The sequence below is a fragment of the Bombus vosnesenskii genome, unplaced genomic scaffold, assembly GCF_011952255.1.
Source record: "Bombus vosnesenskii isolate JDL3184/JDL3185 unplaced genomic scaffold, Bvos_JDL3184-5_v1.1 scf7180000016279, whole genome shotgun sequence".
Taxonomy (NCBI): domain Eukaryota; kingdom Metazoa; phylum Arthropoda; class Insecta; order Hymenoptera; family Apidae; genus Bombus; species Bombus vosnesenskii.
In genome coordinates, this window is record NW_022884348.1 from 893,297 (window position 1) to 917,091 (window position 23,795).

The following is a 23,795-nucleotide window of genomic DNA, read 5'->3' on the forward strand; positions in this document are numbered from 1 at the left end:
TAGACGTGAAATTTTGAAATTCAGCACTAGATATTTTTAACGAGTATTTGCTTCGATTATTATGGCGATCAACGAAAAACTTAAATAGATGTGAGACTTTGTGGTGACATTTTCTTGTGACACGAAACTATTGTTTCACGAACTTGCGACAACCGGTTGGGCAATTTTGAACTTTAATTACACAAAATATATTGTAATTTATTACGATATATTTATTTCAAGAATGATTGGTATATCATGTTGGCGTGGGTAAGTTTATTATCGTAATGATATTTTAAATACGGAAAACCGTTGTTTACATTTTCATCTACGTAATATAAATGCGCTATTAATTTCAACGATGAAAATATATCAACAGATGCCAATTCGATGCAATCGACACTCGTATATTCTAATTCGTATTCATATAAATATAATTCGTTAATACCTTAGAAAAATGCAAAGTGCCGTTCCTTTCGTTGTTCACTCCGAATTAACGTATCGTTTTTAATACTCTGTCGCTTATTTTTCGTTTGAATTAAAAGTAACGATCGATCGAAACAACGATCTCGAGCGGAAATATCCATTAGTTTGTAAAACATATTGTCAAAACATACCGATTTACAATATCATACTCTCGTATCTGTTCTAATTAATTCTATTATAAAATGGTAAAAACTTGTATACGTACATCCTATATTGATCTACTTATAAACATTTCACATTCTCGAGCGTCCCAATAACAAAAAAAAAAAAAAAAACGTTGATAAATGCCGACATTAGTTTTGCCAGAGGTACTTTCGCATCTTTCGTTAATTCCAGAAATAAAAAATCTAAGATTCAAGAGTTTGGTACAATCCTTGGTGATAAAATTTGAAAATTTTAACCGAATCGGATAAAATCCGCCAACTGATCTTTCTATTTTACGCGTGGACGCATCTTCTCGGTTCTGACATGAAAAATTTCCAAACTCCGTCTAAGAACGATTAGAATATAATAAAGTATAATCGCGAAACTGTACTATCGACGCGTACGAAAAAATAAAATACAATTTCCTGTGTACGTACGTAGTTATCTGAGTCTACAAAGCAAGGATACGCAAGGATACGGAAAATTGTGGCAAGATATGGGTAGTGGGGGCCGGCGGGTGGTAATTGCACGACTAGGATTCACAGAGAACGGCGAAGAGGCGGACAGTTGCGTTGTCAGAAGTGTGAGAAGTGAGTGTCGCTACGGCACGAGCACGAGCACGAGCGCAAGCGCCGGTCAATTCGTCGTCAGTTGCGAAAAGCAAGCGAATCAGCTCGATTCGTACGCGTCGCGCTCCAATTTCGTGTTCACAGTGATATTTGGCATCGTGGTGTTCACCTGTCATTTCGTCGAAACTAATCTGCATACGGTCGGCCGATGCGCCACGTGCGCAATGGGTATGATGGGAATGTTCAAATGGCTCAGAAAGTAAGTCTTCTTTTTTATTTTTATAATTTTGCATTTTTATTTTTGCTTGTCACTTAGTGTTGCTTATGGGATAGTGTGTATTTTGATTTGTACGAAACGATCTAGTAATAAACAATTAAAAATATTACGTGTGTAATAGGCTGTAGATAATGTGATAAGTGGAATATATAAACATGTAGTACATAGTTTCGAGGCTATTGGTAATCGAATATGCAAATTGTATATTTTTACGTCAGCTTTATCTTTGAAATTGTTTATAGCGGTGATGTTAATTAGAATGCCACTAGATTAGAAACGTGTATTGTTCGTTGGCTACTTTCTAAGAAACTTTTACAACGAACTTGTGATAAACATTTTGGAAAGATCGAATGTCGTAGCATGTAGCCTTTGTACTGTTTTTTTTTCTTTTTTTTTTTTTTTTTTGTCAATCGTTCGTATTTGACAGTGTATAGTAACATTATTTTTTTCTTTTTTATTTTATCGTCAATTAATCACATACGAAATCATCTGTCGCTATTTGCCAATCGAGTTTCCTGTATATTTTAACGTTGCAAACTTCCTTATACTTTGCAAATATTTAACTGCTCTTCTCGAATTTCCATCGATTACTTAGTTATTGGTGATTTCTCGATTATTACACTGGATGATATAGTCCTACTTATTTCGTAAAGGAACAATGAAATATAACGAAGAGCGTTTTGTACGTGTACTTCCATAATTACATCGTCATTGACAGTTTTATAATGTCATTACTAGTAAGGTAACTGTACTTATTGTTTAAGTAAAATATAACGCGGGGTGTTTTGCGCTCCTTGTCAAGGCGAAAACGTACTGATACGTTGTTACGTCTATAAACGATATTACTTTTAAATATCGTATTTCGCGTAGTTATCATAAATTTAAAATAAAGGTGACACGACTGAAAACAGTTAAACAGAAAAGATAAAAAATAAGGTTTAAAGAAAATGATTCTTCGAAACGTTCGGCGCAATACAATTCCAACTGTTAGTGTATTTACCGATTAAAGGTCACAGACTTTCAGGAAATTTAAAACTCGAAAGATTGGAAATTAATATCACTGTTTCTGCGAGTGAACGAGATAAATTATTCGAATGGCAAGGATGAAGATATTTAATAAATTAAAATCATATTCTATATACTCTGTACTTTGTTTATTAAGAATAATAATACGGGTAGAAGACGTTGTTTACACGCTCGGAGTAATTTTATATTCGTGATATTTCCAATTTTACGTAATAGAAGCTATTACAGCTACGATATAATTCGATCTTTTTTTATTAATTACTTAAGCATAGGAATTTAGTCGTATAACTCTTTTTTTAACAATATTTAATGATCAAAATATTTAATGATCAGGCGTGATTTTATTTTATTTTAACCACTTTAGTACACCTTGCTCGAAGCGTGAAGAGGAAGTAATATTTCCCACAAAACAGAAAAAAGTAATTAACTACTAACAAACTCGCGAGCTGAAAAACTTGATTAACGTCAATGAAAAGTTATTTCGACGAAAGAAAAGTGCTAATAATAACGAGATTGCTTATTACCACGAATAAAATAATTTCCTGGTATATAGCTTTATTTTTCTTTGAACGATATTATAATTTAAACGCTTTTATATATACATTATTCTGAATTTTAATGTGTTTTACGAATAACGTAAAATTATCAAAGCGTTAATTTCTTTCTTTTCCTACTCTGTCGACAAACACAAAAATTTTATTATACCACGAAACGAAAGATAGAACGAAGAAATCGCGATTTATTTATTGCAACATTTCCAAAATTATGTCCCAACCGGCGTCGCTCGAAAAAGTCTATATCGTCGAACAAGCTAATCCAACAACTGTTTGATCTTTAATTCTTTTTCTCCTAACGTAATCGCGTGGTAAACTGTTGGCCTGATAAGGTTCCTTAAACCGTAATAAACCAGAGATAGAATTATTGCACGCAAACGCTTAAAAGATTTATAAACATCACGATCGCTTATATATAGTCGTATTTTTCCTGAATGATGTGACGAAAGATTTAGTATCATACGCTTCGAGTTTAGAACACGGTATTTTAGAGACATTCATGATGCATGTACGAACATATTTTTGACTTTCATAAGACGCTGCGACATTAAAGTGTCGAATATTAATTAGAATATCAAGTAGACTAGACCTATGTCGAATATCAATTGGGGCAATAAGTAGACTAGAGACATTCTACGATCATTTGCTGCAGGAACATACTTTTTCAAAATCAGGTACCGATCGTCAAAACAGATACTGATCAAACTGATGGTAATGAAATTTTTCGCATAGTCGAATCTTGTTTATAAAATTTTTTTCCAAATAGTTAAGAATAAACTACAAGATATTGTTAGCATTATTTTGTCGATTGTTTTATGAATAAAATTATATATTTTATTTCATAAATATTAATATCAATGTTTAATAAAAACTCTTGAATCAAAATGTAGTCATTTCTGTCAGTTTTTATATTAGATATAAATTAACGTTTATTAATTATTAGTCTTACAAGAGACAACGTCCAAATTTTCTGTTAATCTTAATCTTCTGATAATAATCGAAGGTCTGTTTTATTTGAGAAATTCTCGAATTAATTAAAAAATAGAGAAAATATGTCGGTCCTCCGTTTAGTAAAAATAAATTCGTGTACGCGTAACTTTTTGAAGATACCATGTAAATTCACGTTTATTTAAGATTAGTGAGGATTATTTAAGATTATTAAGTTTAGCGTCGTTAAACGTAAGCACATAAAGCTGTTAACAGTCGGATTGTTAATGTGACAGTTGTTAGCACGACGCAGTTTTGTATGTTTACAAAGACTCGTTTTAAAGAGTTTCGAAGGTAATTACTGTGCAACTTTTGTTACAATCAATGGGTGCTACGACCTCCTGCGACGCTCATTTACTATAAAAGAAACAATTTTGTAGCAAAGACGCGTACATAAAACGTTTCTTTTCTGTTCAGACGCATACAGTAATTATATCATTTTGCAATTTTTTATTATACACATACATACGTACATGCCCTTTAATTAAGACTCGTCCATTCGATATTTATTTATTTTAATTTCATTTGTCTGTATTAATTTAAATCGTAGTACGTGCGTTATTTTACGAAATACGTACCTTTACGTCCATTACGTGCGTACAAAAAGTCTTGCGCTTTAAGAAAATTATTCTGATTCAAGAAATTACAAACTCTGAAACTTTAATAAAACCTTACTGTATTATTTTATACGTGTATTTATATACTATATTAATAACGTTATAACATATGATTATCGATAATACGTCTTGCAAGTCATAAGCAATATTTGTTCGAAAATCTTAATTCGTTGGCGAATATACGTTGTACGACATCGAGGAAAACAAAGTCAACCTTCAAAACGAAAACAAATTTTATGACGCAGTAGACTGTCTAGTTGCTACTCTATAATAGCATATTGTTTCGTCATTACGTATTTCTTGGACTCTTATCCAATGACCGAATTCTATTACGCAACTATTTCTTCCTCCCGTATGAGCGAATGGACGAATTAATTTCGCGCGTTTTACGCGAGGTGGTAAACAACGTGGTATGGACAGTTAGTTTCGGTGGAACATACGAAATCATTACAAGAGAACATGTACATAAGTAAATATTGAATCGTCAAATATCTTCTCGTCAAATATTTTTGCTAAGTTGACAACTACCGAACTGCTATTGTTGGGGTCATAGGTGGCCATAATAATTCCAATGAAATTTAATTTAAGTCGTTCGACTGTAGAGTATTTCATTTTGATTTATATTCCATACATTTACAGTAATGAAGCTCGCTAATGATCTTTACCACGTGAAATATAAAGTAGAAATAAACACGGGGTACTGTAAAATTCAAGAATTTAATCTTAAATCCATGTAAATCGCCTACAACCCAATGATACTAGTTTAAAGTTAAAAAGAGCCAACAATTTACGTTCGAACACTCTGTCGTGCGACAGATGTAATTTAAAAATTGTAGAAAATACTTGTTCGACGAAAAAATTGCTCGATCGATTTGAAAATACTTCGGTATCGCCTGGATTTTCGCTGTTTCCGAAATTGTTCAAAAGTTCGGTAATAAAAAAGAGAATAGGAAGATAAGAATGGCTAGTAGGAAATCCAACGGTAACGTTTTTTTTGCGTCAAGTTCTCACTGTTGCTGTCGTATCGAGCAAATCTACCACAGGAAACTGTGTTCAACAAAGTGAGACCACATTGTTTGAACCGACGCGGCGCGCAGTGACAAACGAGCAGTCACTTCTTTCACTGCGTTACAACAATGAATACGATAATTACGGTTACTAAATATATCACACGTGTGACACTTATTACGATTGTTCTGTGTCTCAACCTATATTTGGAGAAAATGGTCCGCTTTTACGTAACGCCGGGTCAGTGAAATTAATTCGACGGAACAGTTCCTCGATGGATAAGCCACCGAACGAAGATTTCGTCTTCAACGAAGAAACGTTTAAATTTCGTTTGAAAGAAATATTTTATATTTTCTGCGTGCCGTAATCGATGATTAAACGTTCATATTGTTATTATTAATATCAACGTTTCAGTTAGGTTTGATTAAGTTTAATTTAACGTTGAACATCACCGAATCGTAAAGTTTGTAAAAAAGAAATCAAAACGAAGGACATGCGAGAACGTACATATCGAGAAGAAAACGAACCTTTGTTCGCGTAGAACGTGCTTGAATGAAAATCGTTCGAATCTGAAAAATGGAAAAAAGTTATAGGTCTATAGATAATATCGAAGAAAGTAATCACTCTGGTAAATCTAGCGTTAAAGAAGATAATCGATATTTGAATAATTATCGATACCTGATATTAGATCGTTGTATCTCGCGTTGAATAAGTATGTGGTTAAAAATTTGCACAAGTAACTTTTAACTAACACAGAGAAGTAGCAGTAAGTAGATGGAATAAATTTGCATCTTTATTACATATCTATGAAGATATTTTCCCGAGGAAAAACATGAAAGAAGAAATGGTTCTGTGAACCAAGCGATTTTTGCATATGAAAGTAATAATAGAAAGAGCTATTTATCGTTAGGTTGAAATTAACATCGTGTAATTGAATGTTAAGTAGATCCAATTAACTATACAAATGTCGGTACTTTCACAAGGAATCCTTGCAATGGAAACTTTCGATAAAAATAAATTCCACCGGAATAGCTTCGCGTTAATTCCCAAACGTTTCACGAGTGATCGAGTTTCCAGGATATGTGCGGAAAAAAGCGTTGGAAATATGGAATTCGCTTTACCAGTTTTTCCTTTTCTTTTTCGCGTCACAGCTCGTACAGGAGAGCATTAGAGTAATTAGAACGCTACGGTTATTACGAAACCCATTAGAGGAAATATTAATATCTACGTAATTTACCATAATTTATTGCTATAACGTAAAACCGATAAGAACATTAATTTCATTTAAAAATACAGATATAAGAGTAAAACATGTGTGAAACAAGAAACAAGCACCTATTATATATTCATCTAAAAATACTCGATCCAATTTTGTATTTTTTACTTATTTTATATCATTTTCTAGAACAGATAACAAGCAAAAATAATCTTCTAAAAAAGCGTGAATTATTAAATTTACGCTAGAATTCGATCACGAAACGATACGTACTTGACGAGAATACGATGGAACCTTCGGTATCCGGTACAGTTAATAAAAAGAACGCTCGTCTCTTCTTCTAGTGATTATTTTATATTTCGAATAGAATGATAACGTTAAAAATAACGAAAAGCAAAATTTAACTTTAATCCAATATCTCTTCACGTACCTCTTTCTGTCTTTAAATCGTACGAATCTTTCACTACCTTGAAATTACGTTGAACCTAGCTTTCCTACCCTGATCTGACTTTCCTTTCCTAAATATCTCAATATAAAAATGTCTTCGACGTTGTACATTTTTGTTATATTCGCCGTGTCATTATCGTTGTCTAACTTTAAGAGCGTTTCTCATTTCGTTTCAAAACTTAATATCGTACTTTCTTTCTCGACATTCCTCGTATCCCAAACGTTTCAGACTTTGAGCAGAATCTTAACGTACATTTTGTCCAAGTCAGGTAAAAGTCAAGCGTTTCGCAATGGCATTTCTCGCGATCTCAACGACACGTTACGCATGTCACACGCTAACACTTTTTCTCTGAGTTTTTGGTGCCGATGCCATTTATAAACCGGCGACACGAACATGGTAACCTTCGCCTATAACACAGCTCGTCAACCAGAGAATTATGCTTTATCATAGACATCGCTGCAACCGGTTCCCCTGCTCCAAAACATTCGGATAGTTGGCGGCGAAATGACGACCTGCTGTATTAGTTACGTCACTGGTCCACACAACCGTGAACGTTAACGTGATTATTCGTCGAATTTATAGTTCGTGTTCGATTTCGTGCGAGTTTTGTCTACTCTTGATGTCTCAAGTGAAATATTTCCGCAGTTTGCTCCGCGCTGTCGAAGTTTCTGCGATGTTTGCAAGCGTGTGAAGTTGTCCAATGTTAGTAGAAAAAGTTTCATTCGAGATGAGTTGTCTGTGATATTTAGTAGAACCAAGTCGATTCTTTAAGATGGATATTGTTTCACAAAGTTCCGTACGGCTGAAATAATCTTTCGCTTCTCAACATTACTTAACTATTCCTTAGAATCGAAATTTTACTTGAGAGAAAATGTTTTTCATAAAGAGTATTATTGTATCTCATAAGATTTCGCGATGTTTTATCAACAGTTATGTACATTTAGCGATATTAAAATTCCTCGTGGTTGATGTCCTTTGAAATTGAAATATCATCCGATATAGTGCGCGTTTAAAATCAAACACTATGCACTTGGAATATCCGTGAAGGCCATTACTCTATAAAATCCCATGGAACTAATGTTCTGTGAAGTTGAAATTCCTTCAACGTCGATACTCTTTGAAAGAGAATTTTTCGTTTAAAACAAAATATCTCTGATATTAACGTTATTAGTGTCAACGTTAATTTAAGGAACTTTTGATATTACATGTTATGAAGTTAGAATTATCGTAAAATTCATATATAAATTTATATAACTCGTCGCTTAATTTTCCAATGGATCGATACAAATATATATTAACTATATCTAAAGATACGTATCTACATACAATATAACTCACGAACACGACTCTGAGAAATTAAAATCCTTAGTATTTTTTAAAATGAAAATTCCGTTAAACCGCTGTTCCGTACTACTGAAATTCAATGGAGTTAGTGGTCCACGAAATTAACATCCTGTAAGATCAACAGCCTACGATATTCAGATTCGGGATAATATAAATTCTTTTCGTAAAATTTAAATTTCGACAACGCTGCAAACGTTTTTAATTACGAATATATCATTCTGTCGTATTTATAAGAAAGTTTCAAGAAAGTTGATAAAGCACTCTGTTCCGTAAATGTATTCGTTGATCTAAAAGCTTGCTTCGACATCTTACGTACGATTACAGCGATGGAAAGATTCGATATCAATGAAAGACAACGATCGAACGATCGTGTCATGAAACGTAAAATACGAGGTAGATGCTACATAATGCTAGCGAATAAATAGTTGGATCAAACAATAGACAACGATCGGGCAAAAATAGATAGCTAGACGAGTTTCTCCGTAATACCGTTTGCTTTCTGCTTTGTGAAAATGTCCCGAAAAGTTTCAAGCGTATCGAAGATACGGGTTAATTACGCTCAAAAAGAACGAGGCCTTTTGTGTGGTTTGGAGGTGAGCACAGGTAAACCGTTACCTTAGAATCAACGTAGCTTTGCTACGATATAACGACCTCCATTATGCTTCTAACTAAATGATCGTACGCTTACCGGTACCAAGTGTTTTCTACGTAAAATCATAGCAAAACGAAGATTTAGCTATGTACTTTATTCGTCGAATATTCTAAGTGAGAATACAAAAGAGAATACGAAAGATTTCGACCAATTACGTTGTATCGTTCGATGGACAGATGTAGAAGCGGCCAATTTGTTTGAAGCTAACGGAATGTTATAGAAATAAAATTGAGAGAAATAGTAGAAAATAATACCGAGTATCGTACATCTGGAGAAATTAGAATGATAATTACATTTTTTTTACAACGTTTGATTGAAACTCAGGTTTCGTGTCCAACGATGATAAATTCTATCGTAAAATAATATGATTAATACGTTTGCGATAAACTGTTATATTTTATTCGCGAAAGTTACATTCACCTTCGAACTTGAAACGAAACTCTTCGATTTTACTCGTTATCAATTGTAAGAGATAAAATTTCCTCTTTTCAGTAGGATTAGTCGATTTTCGAAATAGTAAATTTCATTGCTAGTGTAAAATATACCGTATAAATACATAGTGAAATATTTGTAATATTATTATTTCGATTCTTAATATCAGAAGCGATAGCAGTATTCGCGTTACACCGTCTTACAAGTTCATTTTAGCGTTCGTATTTGCGTTTGTCTTGTGACAAATTCGCGAATCATCTTATTTCACATATTCGCATTACATAATTGCTGCTAATGAAACTGTGACGATGCGGATCTGAGAATAGCGGCAGGTCAGTTCTCGCTGCACAAGCACACAATAAGGGTTTATTAAGCATACTAATATACCATATGCTTTCTCTGTTAATAGTTATGTCGTCATATGGACGACGAGTACATAGACATCGGTAGTATTAATTTAAAGCGCAAGCTAAAACGTTACGTCCTGTTTCTTCGTTGATCGTGTTAAACTATTTTAAGAAATCGTATCACCGCAGTTCTTACTTTTTTTTTTTTTTTTTTAATGAACGATAAAGATTGCATAATATACGTTGATATTTAATAAGAAATTGCAGATTGAAAGCGACTGATATTCGTTTTGATATCTGTTTGAACGTTACGTTTAATGTTAGTAATCGTCGGTTGTGCAATCAGTCTGATAATGAATATTTATCGAATTTGTCAAAAGTATAAATAAGAATTTATGTATATCAAAGTTTTAGTATTTTGATATAATCGACAAACTTTAATCAAAATGAAACATTATCTCACAACGTTCGCACACTGTCTAACGATTCTAACGTCTAAAAATTTCGTTTTACTGCTATGAGACGTGGCTGATAGTCTTTGAGATTGATCTTTCGAAATATCGAGTACCGATACGCTTACTATCAAAGTAAGATTTCACAAAAGGCAGCATATTACACAAATAATTTTCTTATAACATATAAATTTTCAAGTCAAAATATTTATTTCAGATTGTCAACAAACTAGTTATAATTTAAAAAAAAATATATAGACACAACTCGTCGCCTAGTTTATTAGCCGAAGATACGTGAAATGCGGTCATAGGATGTGCAGTATTTGTATTTAATTTTCTTATTCTGTCATGATTAATCTGCACCACGTAGACAAAATATGTATCGAGCACATATCTTTCGATAATTCGTAAAAAAATGCAGCTATATTTATCGCTTATTTTACCACACTTATTCCCTTTTATTTCTTTGAATAATTTTGATTTAATATATCGCAAATAATGTCACGATAAATTTATCGATATAATCGTGTAAATGTCTCATATAAATGCAGAAAAAGTAAATTCTTTGTTACAATACCTGGAGCGTGAAACGATCTTTACCAAAATTAACGACGAATCTTTCATTTCTCGGGTTATATAAAAATACGAATTTGCATAAAAATCCGCAACTCAATTAGAAATTTTGCTCATTTTTCATTTACTCCTTGATATCTATTTCTAACGAAAATTATTATCAAATTAAATAATCATTAAACTATCATAACGTTCAATGATTTGATATCGTTCTCAATAAACAGTCGCTAGTATTTAGCTTTAATTAAGCGAGTATATTCAAACGAAGTGAATCACGGAAGCGTACTACTTTTGCTAGCGTTCTCGCTAGTTAGTAGATTACAGTTTATCAGATTGCATTATCGTTACGTCTGTATCTTACCTATCTTCATCCGGCGTTCCTGATTTCACCGGCATAGAAATAGACGTAAAAATTGCTACTCTGTAAATTGTGCACGTTGTTACGATTCGTATTGAATTTCAAAGAAGAACGATATCCATATGTAAGTCCTTGTACGAATCACGAGATAAAGTGTTTCGGTTACCTTCGAGTGTAAATTAGAGAGTCTTAATTATGCTTCGACTTGTGTTCATCGATAAAACCATGAAAAAACTTTATGGACGTTAGTATCGATAAAGTTCGTTAGGTTATCGCTACTCACTTTCCGATTTTATCGGTCGTTCAATTAGTCTTTCGTTTAAGATCGATTACAACTTAAACGATTCGTAAAACTGATCGATCAATTAAATCGTCTATAACGATCATAGATATTGTAATATTATACATTGTATTTATAAAAAATGTAACGAGTTGATTTCAATCAAATGAAACGTAGAGGCAACGTAACAATTATCGACACCGTTTACAGAAGAATAAGTTCAACACTAATAGGGTCAATTTTAACCACTCGATGTAACCATTACGCAGAGTTTAATTAATTGTTCCAGCAATTGGTCGCAGGGATTTCTTAACGAAATCCTGTTTAATACTTAAATTCAATTGAAGAAATTACCGTTTACGCTTGATCTCGTCAATTGCGAGTACGTCTACTTTCCTAGCTACGCAATCTTATAACTGGATAACTTTAAATGATAATAATTTTAAATAATAACTATCGAGTCGTCTTCAACGTTTCTGTGGTATTTGTTATATCTGGATTTAACGTCACAAGTACAATGGCTCGTAAGAACATTTGATTAATTAACAGAGAAAATTTGTATGAATGAAACTTTTTTCATTGGCACACGGTTATCGTGATTGTATCGATAAAATTTGAAACCAAGCCAAAAATGTATATAGAGATTGCGAGATATTTAACGTAAACACACACTTAGCGTTAGTAAAAAAAAATTGGCATACAACATGGGATCGTGATCCTCAACATACATATGCCTAATTAACGCTAACGATGACTCACTATGTATGCATATATAGTGGCTTAATGCAGCGAATAGTTCAAAGCTGTGAGAATTTTCAAGACAGTCTTATCAAATTTTAATAATAAAATTTGCTAAACTTGCCCGGTAAAAATTATTCTATTTAAAAGCCCAAATTCTATGTTTACTAGATCGCGAAACATTCGTTTTAAGCTGTCATTCGGTTTTTCGCTCTGTTAACGAATACATCACTAACGATATGTAAACCGGAAGGAAGGAAGAAGCGCAGGAAAGAGAACAGAGTAAGAAACGAAATACATAATCGTGTCGGCAGTGTGGTTGTTCTACGATCCATGAAAAAGGAATCAGAGAAAGTACAAGTTCGTGGAGCCTGGAATTTCGCGGGCAAAAAACAGATATAAACTATTTACTTTCCGTAATGCTTCGGCTTTTTGCCATTCGAGTCGTTCCACTAACCTCTCTAGCTCTTTGAATCGTAACAGAATAAAATTGACGGGTCTATTACTTATCTTCCCTCTGAGGAACGAATTTTAATTTTAATATTATTAATAATGTCTTTAAAATGTAATTAACATCACCTATGATATTGCCAATTTAAGATCTACAGTTTATTTAAATATCTCTGATTTCAAAAATATTTAAAAATGTTACGATATTTGCTAATAATATTTCTAATTTGATATCTAAAATGTAGTTCAATTCTTACGGAAATTTTCTTATATCTAGAGATAACGATTTTCTCGTTACCGATCGATCGAACGAATTTCACGTGCTTAACTCGGTTTCTAATTCTTTTCCATTGCACGCTGCCAATTCAATGACACGAGTGTATATATTTTTTCAGAGATACCATACAAAGAGATCGAAACGACTGGAATTTAGCTCAAAAGCAGAACGGCCTCAATAAGTAAGTTTTACATCATATTTGGCTGGCTCAGAATTATAACGATGTAAGTCAAAATTTTAAGAACATTAGTTATTTTACAATCGTTAAAAGAATTGGTCGTTCAATTTGATAATTAACTAGGTTCTAATTTCATTCTGTATTGCAACGTGATTCCTTAATTTTAAAAATATATGCGTATGTATGTGTGTGTGTGTAGGATGAGGAATTGAATGTTTTTATAATAATGAAAATAAAACAGCTCGATTTATAAACAATAGCGCTGAACTGACTTACACTACTTTGATTTTCAGCCCGCCATTTGATGCCTTCCTAAAAAATCTTTGCTTTTAATTTATTGAATTATTAAAAAAAAAATGATAGTGGGCAGACATGGTATCTTTTTGGTATTGTACGTTTATTCGCAGATAATACGAACATGTGACACATGCATTACACGATCTAAGACTACAACATGTGACACTTGTAAAAGTTTCACATTCGATAGAATAGAGGTACTCACCGACATATGTTGCTGCAATGTATGGTATAATATATTCAAAGGTATACAGTATTCGTATTTTTCTTCTTAAAAGTTCAATGTTAGGTCAGGTTCCGGCTCGTTGTGATATGTTAAACCTCACTGAACACGAGAAAATAGCGATCATTATCACCACACCTACCGTAGAAAATCGTTTAGCGATTGTAGTTGTCCGACGACTACAGACCGTATTGATGCTGTTTACTGCTTAGGACTTCCAAATTTTCACCAAACCACTACTGCGTAGTTCATAATCATGTAATAATCCATTTTATTCGAATGTCATTTGATTCAAATCAATATCGTTCACTTTTTAAAAAATGCAATATAATTTTTGAAGTGTTGTACTAGCTTGCATCACGAAATAAATAGACTGCTCGAATTCAAAATTGCAACGTACCAATCACAATACGAGATATTCGGTGATGACTAATAGCGCATCTTAGAATGTTTTTATCGATATACGATCGATAATTCGATCCAATATACACGTTAACAACACTAGTGCCACCACGAATTTAGTTTGAAGGATACATAACTATTAAATGTAAAACAGAATTTGATTACTTTGATTTACAAAATGACAGACAGAGTGAAAAGCCATCAAGGATCGAAATACAATCGCAGACAGACCGTCAGGTAAGTGCTACATTTTCCGCGCGAAAGCAATAAACGTCTTAACCTATTTTATCATGTATATCGTAAAGAGAATTCAAACTGGCAGCATCCACCGTGGTTCTTCTAATCGACATCGTGCCATATTTAATTTCTTGAAAGGTTGTAGTATTTTCTAGTTTCTAAGCATTATCATTATCACTCAAACTTACTTTGTATATTTAAGTGGTATATCGATTACACTTTGGTGTCACATGATGTTATTGTTACTATCCTTTAGAAACATTGTCTGTCTTTTATTTTATGATTATCGTTTGTTATGTGTGAATTTTTCGTGTTGTCTCAAAACAGTTACATTTGTGAAAGGGTTCTCAACTTGGCTAATATAAGTAAGGTGTTGATACTATTGTAATATTTGTTACAATATCAATTAATCGATTAAAATTAAAATATAATATTATACGGTATGCTATGTGATGTGATGTAACGTAGGTTAAAAATGTCAATAAATGTATATGAAATTTTAAAATTGTAGAGAAAGTCAAGTAACTTGATTTTATTAATTAAAAAGCAGTGTCTCTTAAAGTGTCCGTAGATATTGAATATTTTGTTAGACAATATTTCAGTTACATAATTGTCTTTTTGCCTAATATTATAGTAATAATTTCGTAGTATTAATTTGTGACTTGAATTAAAAGAATTAAATTTTCGGAATAGTAGAATATTTTAATGTAGTAAAGCGTTATTGTACTCATTTTTATCGAAATACGTAGATATATTTTAACGTGTTTATAATTGATAGATTATTAATAAATACAATTATGGAATACAACATTTCTTTTTCGAATACATTACTCTAAATGTTACTTATAATATTTTTACTTCTGTTTTTAGCGAATCTTATCGTAATGCTCTTCAAGCTTTCATAGATCGAAGACGAATCTCCGACGACGTGGACATCGAAGCACCTTGTAGTCCCGATAAGAAAAGGGCAGACTTTTTGTCAAAAAATAATAACAATAAATCCGACAATGAACGAAACTTACGAGAATCGAAATCGATCGTACCAGGTGTACCGCATGTATTAGCTCCTGAGATTTTTGAAATTGGATGGGTAGCGGGCACGGAAGATCGATATCTGGAATTGATTTTTGCAGAATGGCAAAATACACGAGTTTCACTGAAGAGGCATTCGCATCCGGAATGCAAAGATGCTGTGAAAGCGGATTTAGATGTGCTTTCGTACGTACCGATCGATACTCTATAAAACGATTGACTTTTATCGATACGTTTCTATCATTTTATTCTCAAAAATATGAATTTACGTAAAACAGTGTATACATGTTGTACGTTTTACGATCTTCACAACTGACAGTTTAAAAAAGAAAAATAATGAATAGAGTAATTTTCGTGAATAATATCAAACGAGACAAGTGGAAACGATACATAAGCATTATCTTCTCACTTTCACTTTTGTAATATTTATGTTTCTGTTTAGGGAGATTCGACACCCTAACGTGCTATTGTTAATGGCCAGTACCTTCACAGACGATCATGGCTTGGTCTCTATTTTCGAATCCATCGATTGTACCCTCTATCATTACATGCACGATCAGGGTGAACGAATATCCATACAAGGCATTGCGAAATGCGGAGGAAGACTGTCCGATGCTTTAAGACATTCTCACATGCGCGGATACGTGCACAGTGCCATCAACTCGCATTGCGTCTATTTGGCTTCTAATGGTGTCGTGAAACTAGGTGGATGGGAACTGGCCATGCATATCAACAGTGTAAGTGAACATATTCATCTTTTTATGGTGGTGTATGACATACGTTGATTAATTACTTTGGTATTAATTACTTAGTCAATATTTTTATAACATGGCTCATTCGTTCCGTGTTATATCGGAACCGTACTTTCAGAATACCGTGTTGTAAGAGGATTGGGTGTACTAATAAATATCTCATCAATGACGTTTAACGATATCGATATAACTTATGTTTCTAACATTTCTGTAATGTGAGTTAAAAGTGTTAGTGGCTGACTTGCGCGTAAATAATCCTCCAGAAAATGTCTCCTTAATATTACTAGCGCGTAACACCTCAAATAGAATTGTAAAACTTAGGATCTATATTTATTTTCTACTACATTATTTCGGCGGATATTATTTGCCATTCTTTGACGATCTTTTCTCATGAACTAAAATCTAAGAATAGAACAATGTAAAATCAGAAATCAAGCATTGTTTCAAAATTACATTTACTTTATTGTAAAACGTGAAGTCTCCAGCCGCCTAAAATGCTCGTTGATGTAATCGCAGTCAAAAAAAATCTTAGTCGATCGATTTTTCTTTCCAATCACTTGGCTCTTTCTCAATTGGTATTCAAGTAACTATTTCATATTTATTGTCACAGGATAATAATTTACCTATCAGCGAAACCTGCATCTCATAAGTGAACTTTTAATAAATTGTTAAACCAGGTTGCATTAAAGCATTTCGATAAATCTTTGCGCTGCACATTCTTTCGCGGACAACGAGGAAATTGATCGTCATGGAAAAATAATGATATGGCGAATTACTCGTTTGTCATCGGACGAAATTAATTGAAAATAATCCATACGTGTCGAACTGTTGTGCAGACTGTATTTTGCAAGGTGTGACTACTTGACAGTTTTTTTTTTTTTTTTTTATAAATCCTCGGGAATTAATTCATGCAAACTATTTGTGAATAAATATCAGCGTGTTACCTCTTCGCACAATGTGAATTGACTTTCACAGAGCCAGCAGCAATTATTCTTTTCTGCGTGAATTCTTTTCTGCAGGTTATTAACGAAAGAAAGAACCTGGTCGCAAAGAACAATAAAGGTAAAAAGTCGTGTGTTGAAAGTTGGTTTCACTATTGCGAGTTAACGAACTGATTATGATGCGGTAGATCGAGGATCGATGAAAAATATAATAATTCACACGTTGCATAAGTATACTAGCAAGATTTCGGCTATTTCAGTGAAAGGATTAAACGCTGATCAGATTTCATATCCATTAAATTACAATATATGTGATTTATTTTATAACGCGACACGTGTGTCGTATAGTGATATTTAATATCTTTTAACTAATATTATATGCTCTTTCGTACCCGATTTTTACTTTATACTTACAAAATCTTGATCAATTCGAAATGTGAAAAAAAAGGTTCTTCCGACATACGCGAAATCCCCTAATTATCATTTCGTGAACTACACACAGCTGGCATTAAGTATAACGTCATATCCGTTTTTTCATTGACGCACCCAACAGTATTTCGTAGCAGGAAATTGTCGGCATCGCTTCTCACCAAATGTTCAATTTTGAATAAAGTCACTGTACCGTAACACTGTTAATTACGTTCAGCGGATGAAACATGGAAATTCACGATAATCGTAGGTAACGGATAGCTGAATCTGTCGTGTACATTATTTTTGAACACATGACTCAATCCAAATTCATACACTGTTTTTCTCATCCGTGTTTGTGTTTCACCATAAACAGAACACTTAATATATCTTTTAATTTTTCAACTAAGAGCATGTCGATATTTCCAAAATATTTTATCGTTGAATTCCCGGATATCCAAAAAACCCCACTTAATTAGCAACTTACGTTTATATGGATACTTCTTTGTAGTAAAGTGCTAGAAAACGTGATTTTACCATTTATGTACTATGTACTTTAGGTATTATGCCTAAAATCAGTGTTGCAGATATTTTTACGAAGAGAATTATACTAGAATGTGCGTGTGCTTATGTGTGAATCAAGTAGCTCTAACATACACGCGAACGTTTCAATAGATTCTGTGAATTTTGCACAATCTTCCGTCTCGATTCGCGCTCAGTTCCCACGGATATTTTTTACAGCAACGCCTAATGTTGCAATGTACGCGCATATTATAATGTAAAGATACTTTACGAAACGAAAAATATCTTAATATAACTTTAAACATACGTGCAGATATATAATAATAATACAGATATATAAAGTGATACATATACAGTAAGATATATACAGTAATACAGATATATAAAAGTTTTAGTTAGTAATACAAAATAAAGAACAGCCGATAGACTTTAAAGAGACACGAAATATTTTGTAACCGTATAAAAATATCTTATATAATATACGCCAGTGTTTTTTTTTTTTTTTTACGAATATAACATCTACTTTCTCGAATACGCAATTTATGTATATACAAGTGCCATTGAGAAGCATTTTTATCAACTTTCTTTTGACAAGATTGTATTTTTTAATTTTACTATAGCCAAAACCAGAGAGAGAATACGAGGAACGTTTAAGAAACGAGATTTTTCGCTGGCAAGCGCCAGAACTTTTTCACAGTTACGAACCATATAAACAGAGCGATGTATACGGACTGGCTTTATTGATTTGGGAAATGTGTACAAGTAAGTGTCGAATCAAATCAGATGGATCGAATCGTCGATCCTTCTTCCACTATTATTTTTTTCTTTTTTTTTTTTTTTACAATACGTTCAATTCGTACAACGATCCGAAACGAGTTTTGTGTATTCGAAGAATTTCATACGCATCATACGATTTCTTCGCCTGAATCCGAACGATTAGGAGATTAACTTTTCAACCAGAAACGCCACCAACGACTCGATATAAAAATGAAACAGGTTTAGAACGAATAAGGAAACGAAATCACGTTCACTGAGATTTCAATAGTTTTAAACGAACGGCGTGATTTTCGTGGCACTGCGTTTATTAGACGCGATAAACGAAGTTTCACAACTATTTCAAAATATTTATTTGTAATAAGCAGGATAACATATGCGCGTATGATGCACGTTTGCTTTTTAATTATAAGTGAAATAGCAGCAACCATATCTGCGTCTCTTATATTTATAATTAATATGTATATCATAATTTTATATCAGATTGGATTAATTAAGATCTACTGGTGCAGTGTGTAGTGCAATCGATTACGTTAAGAGCGTGGCAAATGGCCGCGTACGTGGAGAATGTTTAAACTTAATTTTCTCAAGAACGAAGCTGCAAGTGTATATTTTCGTTTTATTTTTTCATAAGGAATCCATCTATGTAAATCCGATTGTACTACCTGTACAGAAACACCCTGCAGTTTAATGCTTTCTATGTCGTTATTTTTTCTTCACATTCTAAAAATTAAAATTCGATTTTCTTAGATACATATCGTCTGAAATTTGTACATCCTTCGTTTTTTGTATAAAAGCAAAAAAAAAAAAAATCCTCCGAAAGCTTTTCTCTGCAACGACTAATTTTAGTCCTCGTATCGTACATTAATAAATATCCGTATGCGTAAAATTATGAATTGGTTGATAAGAAAATATTGATCTTCGATTAATAAATAGTGCATATACCATGGAGTGGACATAGTAAAGCAGACGTGGAGAGACAGTACGTGCATTGGAAACGTGGTGTTATTATGGATTTATATGATTTTCCACCATTGTTGAATAATTTACTAGACGCTGGACTACAATTAGATATTAATAAAAGGACATTGGATATGGATAGAATGCGTAGATTTCTGCAGAGATTGGAGGTACGTTTCTGTAGAAAAAGAAATTTAGATTTAAACTTCGTTAAAATATTAAATCTCGTGACATCTTATTTAATTCAGAAATATAGTGTCAATGAAATTTGTTATTAGGTAATTTGAAAAATTATATAATATCGATCTAATTTGGTACGTTTTTACATGTGCATTAAATTTCAATAGATACGATAGAGGAATTTTATTTCTGTGCAGTTTTCACTTTTAAAAACTCTAAGATCTTTGTAGATGCCACGAATTTCTATCGAACATGTATCATCAATTTTAGACGCAATACGAACATGAAGAGCCAATTTATGTCGACCAATACGCGAACAATAATAACGAAGCTGAAAATATTTATATCTTGCCAATAAAAAAATCTCCCATGAAAAATAAGGGTCCGAAACTGACGAAAAGCGTTTCAACCAAACAGTTATCTCGTTCCGTGATAAGTCCAGATCCTTCATTGAGGCAACATTCGTATTCAAGAAAGTCAATATCCAAGCAAAATGCAAATCAAAAAGTAACACCTGATATCGAAGAAATAAATTTCTCTGCTGACGATGTTAAAGGCAATACTAGAAACGATATAGACAAAAACACGAACACTTTTAGCAATTTACAAAATAATTATAAGAAGATTAACCATCCGACTACTAACGAAGAAGTGTCAAATATTCGAAATGAAGAATTTAATGTACAAGAAATTTCGCAACCGTGGAACAATATTTATAGAAAAGTCAAAGCACCGCAGGAAGCAACGGAGTCTAGAACAACGTCGGTTTATTCCTCGCCATTGTTACAATCTTCAGACGATGAATCCTACAAAGACGCAAGAACTAACTTAAAACAACTAAAAGAAACATTGGCAAATAAAAGGCAACGTTTCTTCTACGGCAGCCAGTCGTCACATACATCTCCAAATATAAGTACGTATACATTTTTTATTTGTATCATTTGAAAAATGTTTCGAGATCATTTGGAGTCTGATAAGTACAATGGTAAAAGAGCTATAATTCCTTTCTGCAACTAGGAAAATTAAAAAGACGAATCAAAAAATTGGGAGTATTTTTATTAAATTAAGAAAGTGAATTAAAATTCTAATAAAAGTTTAATAATTCTTCCGAATGTATGTTCCCATTGTTATTTATTAATTTTTAAAAGATGTAAAGTTACAAATACAATGCTAATAAGATATTTAAATAAATAATATATTTCATTTATTACAACAGTACTTTATGTAGTTTTTTAATCATTTTAAATCAGGCCCGACCAGTAAAATGCTCATTAAAGTAAAAAGCAAGGATTACGAACCACATAAGCCAGCTAGCCACAAAACTAGCTTAGAACCAAAATACAGTAAATCTCCTAATCAGTATAATCCGACTTACATGAAGTCAACGTTTCAACAATATCGTAAGGTACAATTTTCTTTAAAATTAGTTTAAGATACTCTGGGCTCTATTAGATCGTTCTTCGACAAGTAACATTGAATCTCATTATATTCTAATACATGCTACAGATTCCCTATTTACATACTCCTGAGGGCATTAAGGATGCAATAATACAACCACAAGTATTGAATTCCAACCCACAAACCTTCTTCGAAACATCTTTATGGAGAAAGGAGAAGTTAATTTGCTTATCTAAAATGAGAAAAATGCATACCGATGAATCTGTAAGAATTTATATTATTTTGTTTTTGAAAATCCTAGAAATCTTTACGACTGTATACTTTATAATTACAGCCACGCTACCTTGCAGAACAGATAGACGATAGCGATACTATTTCCACTGAAGCTACGACTAAAAATCAAACAGAAAAATCAACAGAATCGGTTTCTATCAACAACAATGTTACTTACGTCATAAAGAAAAACTCGGAAGGTAATAAATTAATCTAGTAAAAATAAAATATTTTTCTAATCTTCTTGTCTCAGGCTGAAATAATACTATTCCTGTTTAAGTAGTTTTGAAAAGTTATTATTATATTATAATGTTCTAAAATTTATAACATTTTCTTATCTTTAGTGTAACAATTAATCTTTATGATAAAACGATTAGTCACTAAAACAGAAACCAGCCTGGGAGGATCTGACCAAGTATGCGAAAATATAAACAATTCAACGTCGGTCACTAGTCTTCAGAGCGAACCCTTGCAAGTCTTAAAAGATGCTTTGGACCGAGCTACAAAAATTGTGCGCTCCGTTACTCCAAATAGTAACGATTCGTGTCCGTCTCCTACATTTAAATACTCTTGTGGGGACTTTGAAGTAACTTTGGGTGATAATCAAGCCAAGAAGGATATTTTCGAAAATCTGTACGATTTACAAAATAACAGCGACGACGAGGAAATTAGCGATATTGAATGGTCAACGACAAAAGACAAATTATTTTTGTTCGATAAGTCTAATGTAGATAACCCGATGATTAGCAATGAAACACAAAGCGAGTCTAGTAATAATAATGGCGTTAGCCTTACCAATATTGAAAACTACAGCCATTCATACGACACAACGATTAACAGAAATTTTGCTTGCGAATCAATTGCTGAAGTGTCAAATGAATTCAACGCTTCGTACATTGATACAATATCGGAAGAAAAGGCTGAATCTTTAGACAATAAAGTAACTAGTATTAAAGAAAACGCCAAAGCCTCCGAAACTGCACAAAAGTCTGAAATACCTGTTCAGGAAAGCGATGTCGAAACTAAGATAGAAATTAAGGAAAATGAACAAAAGTCTGCTATGAAAAATCTTGATTTTATGAACGATACTACGAAATACAGAAACTGCAAAACGTGTCATCACAGTAATTTACCAAGGCGGCGTTCTTTACCAGCAACATTGAATCAATTGAGAATAGTTAACAACTCGGCCTTAGGGAAATTACCTATACGCAGAGGGGTAAGCTATTTATTCGATAAAAGCTGTAGTACGCTATATATGTACTGCATATGCTTTAAGCATTTATGCAATTAATTATTTTGTTTATTATTAATTAATAATATAAATAAAAAGAAACATTCATATAAAAATGCAATAAAGCAGATATTAAAAGCTATTATGTTTTCAACAATAATTAATAGAAATGCATTAAATGACAAATATTTACCTTACTTATATTGTTACAGGATATTGACAATACCGTCATAGCAGACAATACCACCGAAGATTTATACATAGACGACGAATTTGGTGATGAATTAAACATAAATATGGTTTTGTTAGATGATGGTTTATTACTTAACGAGGATTTCTTATCCGAAATATCGGAGCTATAGAATACTATAAAATAATAATTATCAGTTACGTTATTCTAATACTGCTAATAATTTATTATACTTTACTTTTAAAAAATATAACTAATATTGCATAGTTATGAAGTTCCAATTCAGTTGGAATACACGGTATCGACAAATAAACACTTACTTTATATTCGTTTTCAAAAAATATTCGTATATTTTGCATTTTGACATGTGTACGACGGTTAAAACATAACTATGTATTTCTTCTTCGTGTAAAATATATCATTAAGTACTGTAAAGTACGAATACACACACAGTAATATTTTTCATATATAACATAAATGTAAATAATAAATACCATTTATATAAAAATTGCAAAATATTAAAACAGATGCTTTTAATATTACTTCCTAATTATAATAAATACATATATATACATACAAA

General features: G+C 32.5%; 1 protein-coding gene across 2 annotated transcripts; it reads left to right on the top strand.

Moving 5' to 3' along the window:
- Window positions 1–1,090: 1,090 nt before the first annotated feature.
- Window positions 1,091–23,683, top strand: LOC117242804. Of its 2 annotated transcripts, XM_033509741.1 has the most exons (12): window positions 1,091–1,437; window positions 13,333–13,395; window positions 15,422–15,769; window positions 16,026–16,320; window positions 18,827–18,968; window positions 19,917–20,110; window positions 20,391–21,033; window positions 21,371–21,525; window positions 21,627–21,782; window positions 21,853–21,991; window positions 22,181–23,010; window positions 23,238–23,683. In XM_033509741.1, the coding sequence occupies exons 1-12, from the start codon at window positions 1,106–1,108 to the stop codon at window positions 23,385–23,387; spliced, it is 3,447 nt and encodes a 1,148-aa protein (XP_033365632.1). In that variant the 5' UTR covers window positions 1,091–1,105; the 3' UTR covers window positions 23,388–23,683. The 2 variants fall into 2 exon arrangements, with proteins under 2 accessions (XP_033365632.1, XP_033365633.1); XM_033509742.1 differs by lacking the exon at window positions 13,333–13,395 and having other exon boundaries at window positions 22,169–23,010; window positions 23,238–23,387.
- The last annotated feature ends 112 nt before the right edge of the window (window positions 23,684–23,795 follow it).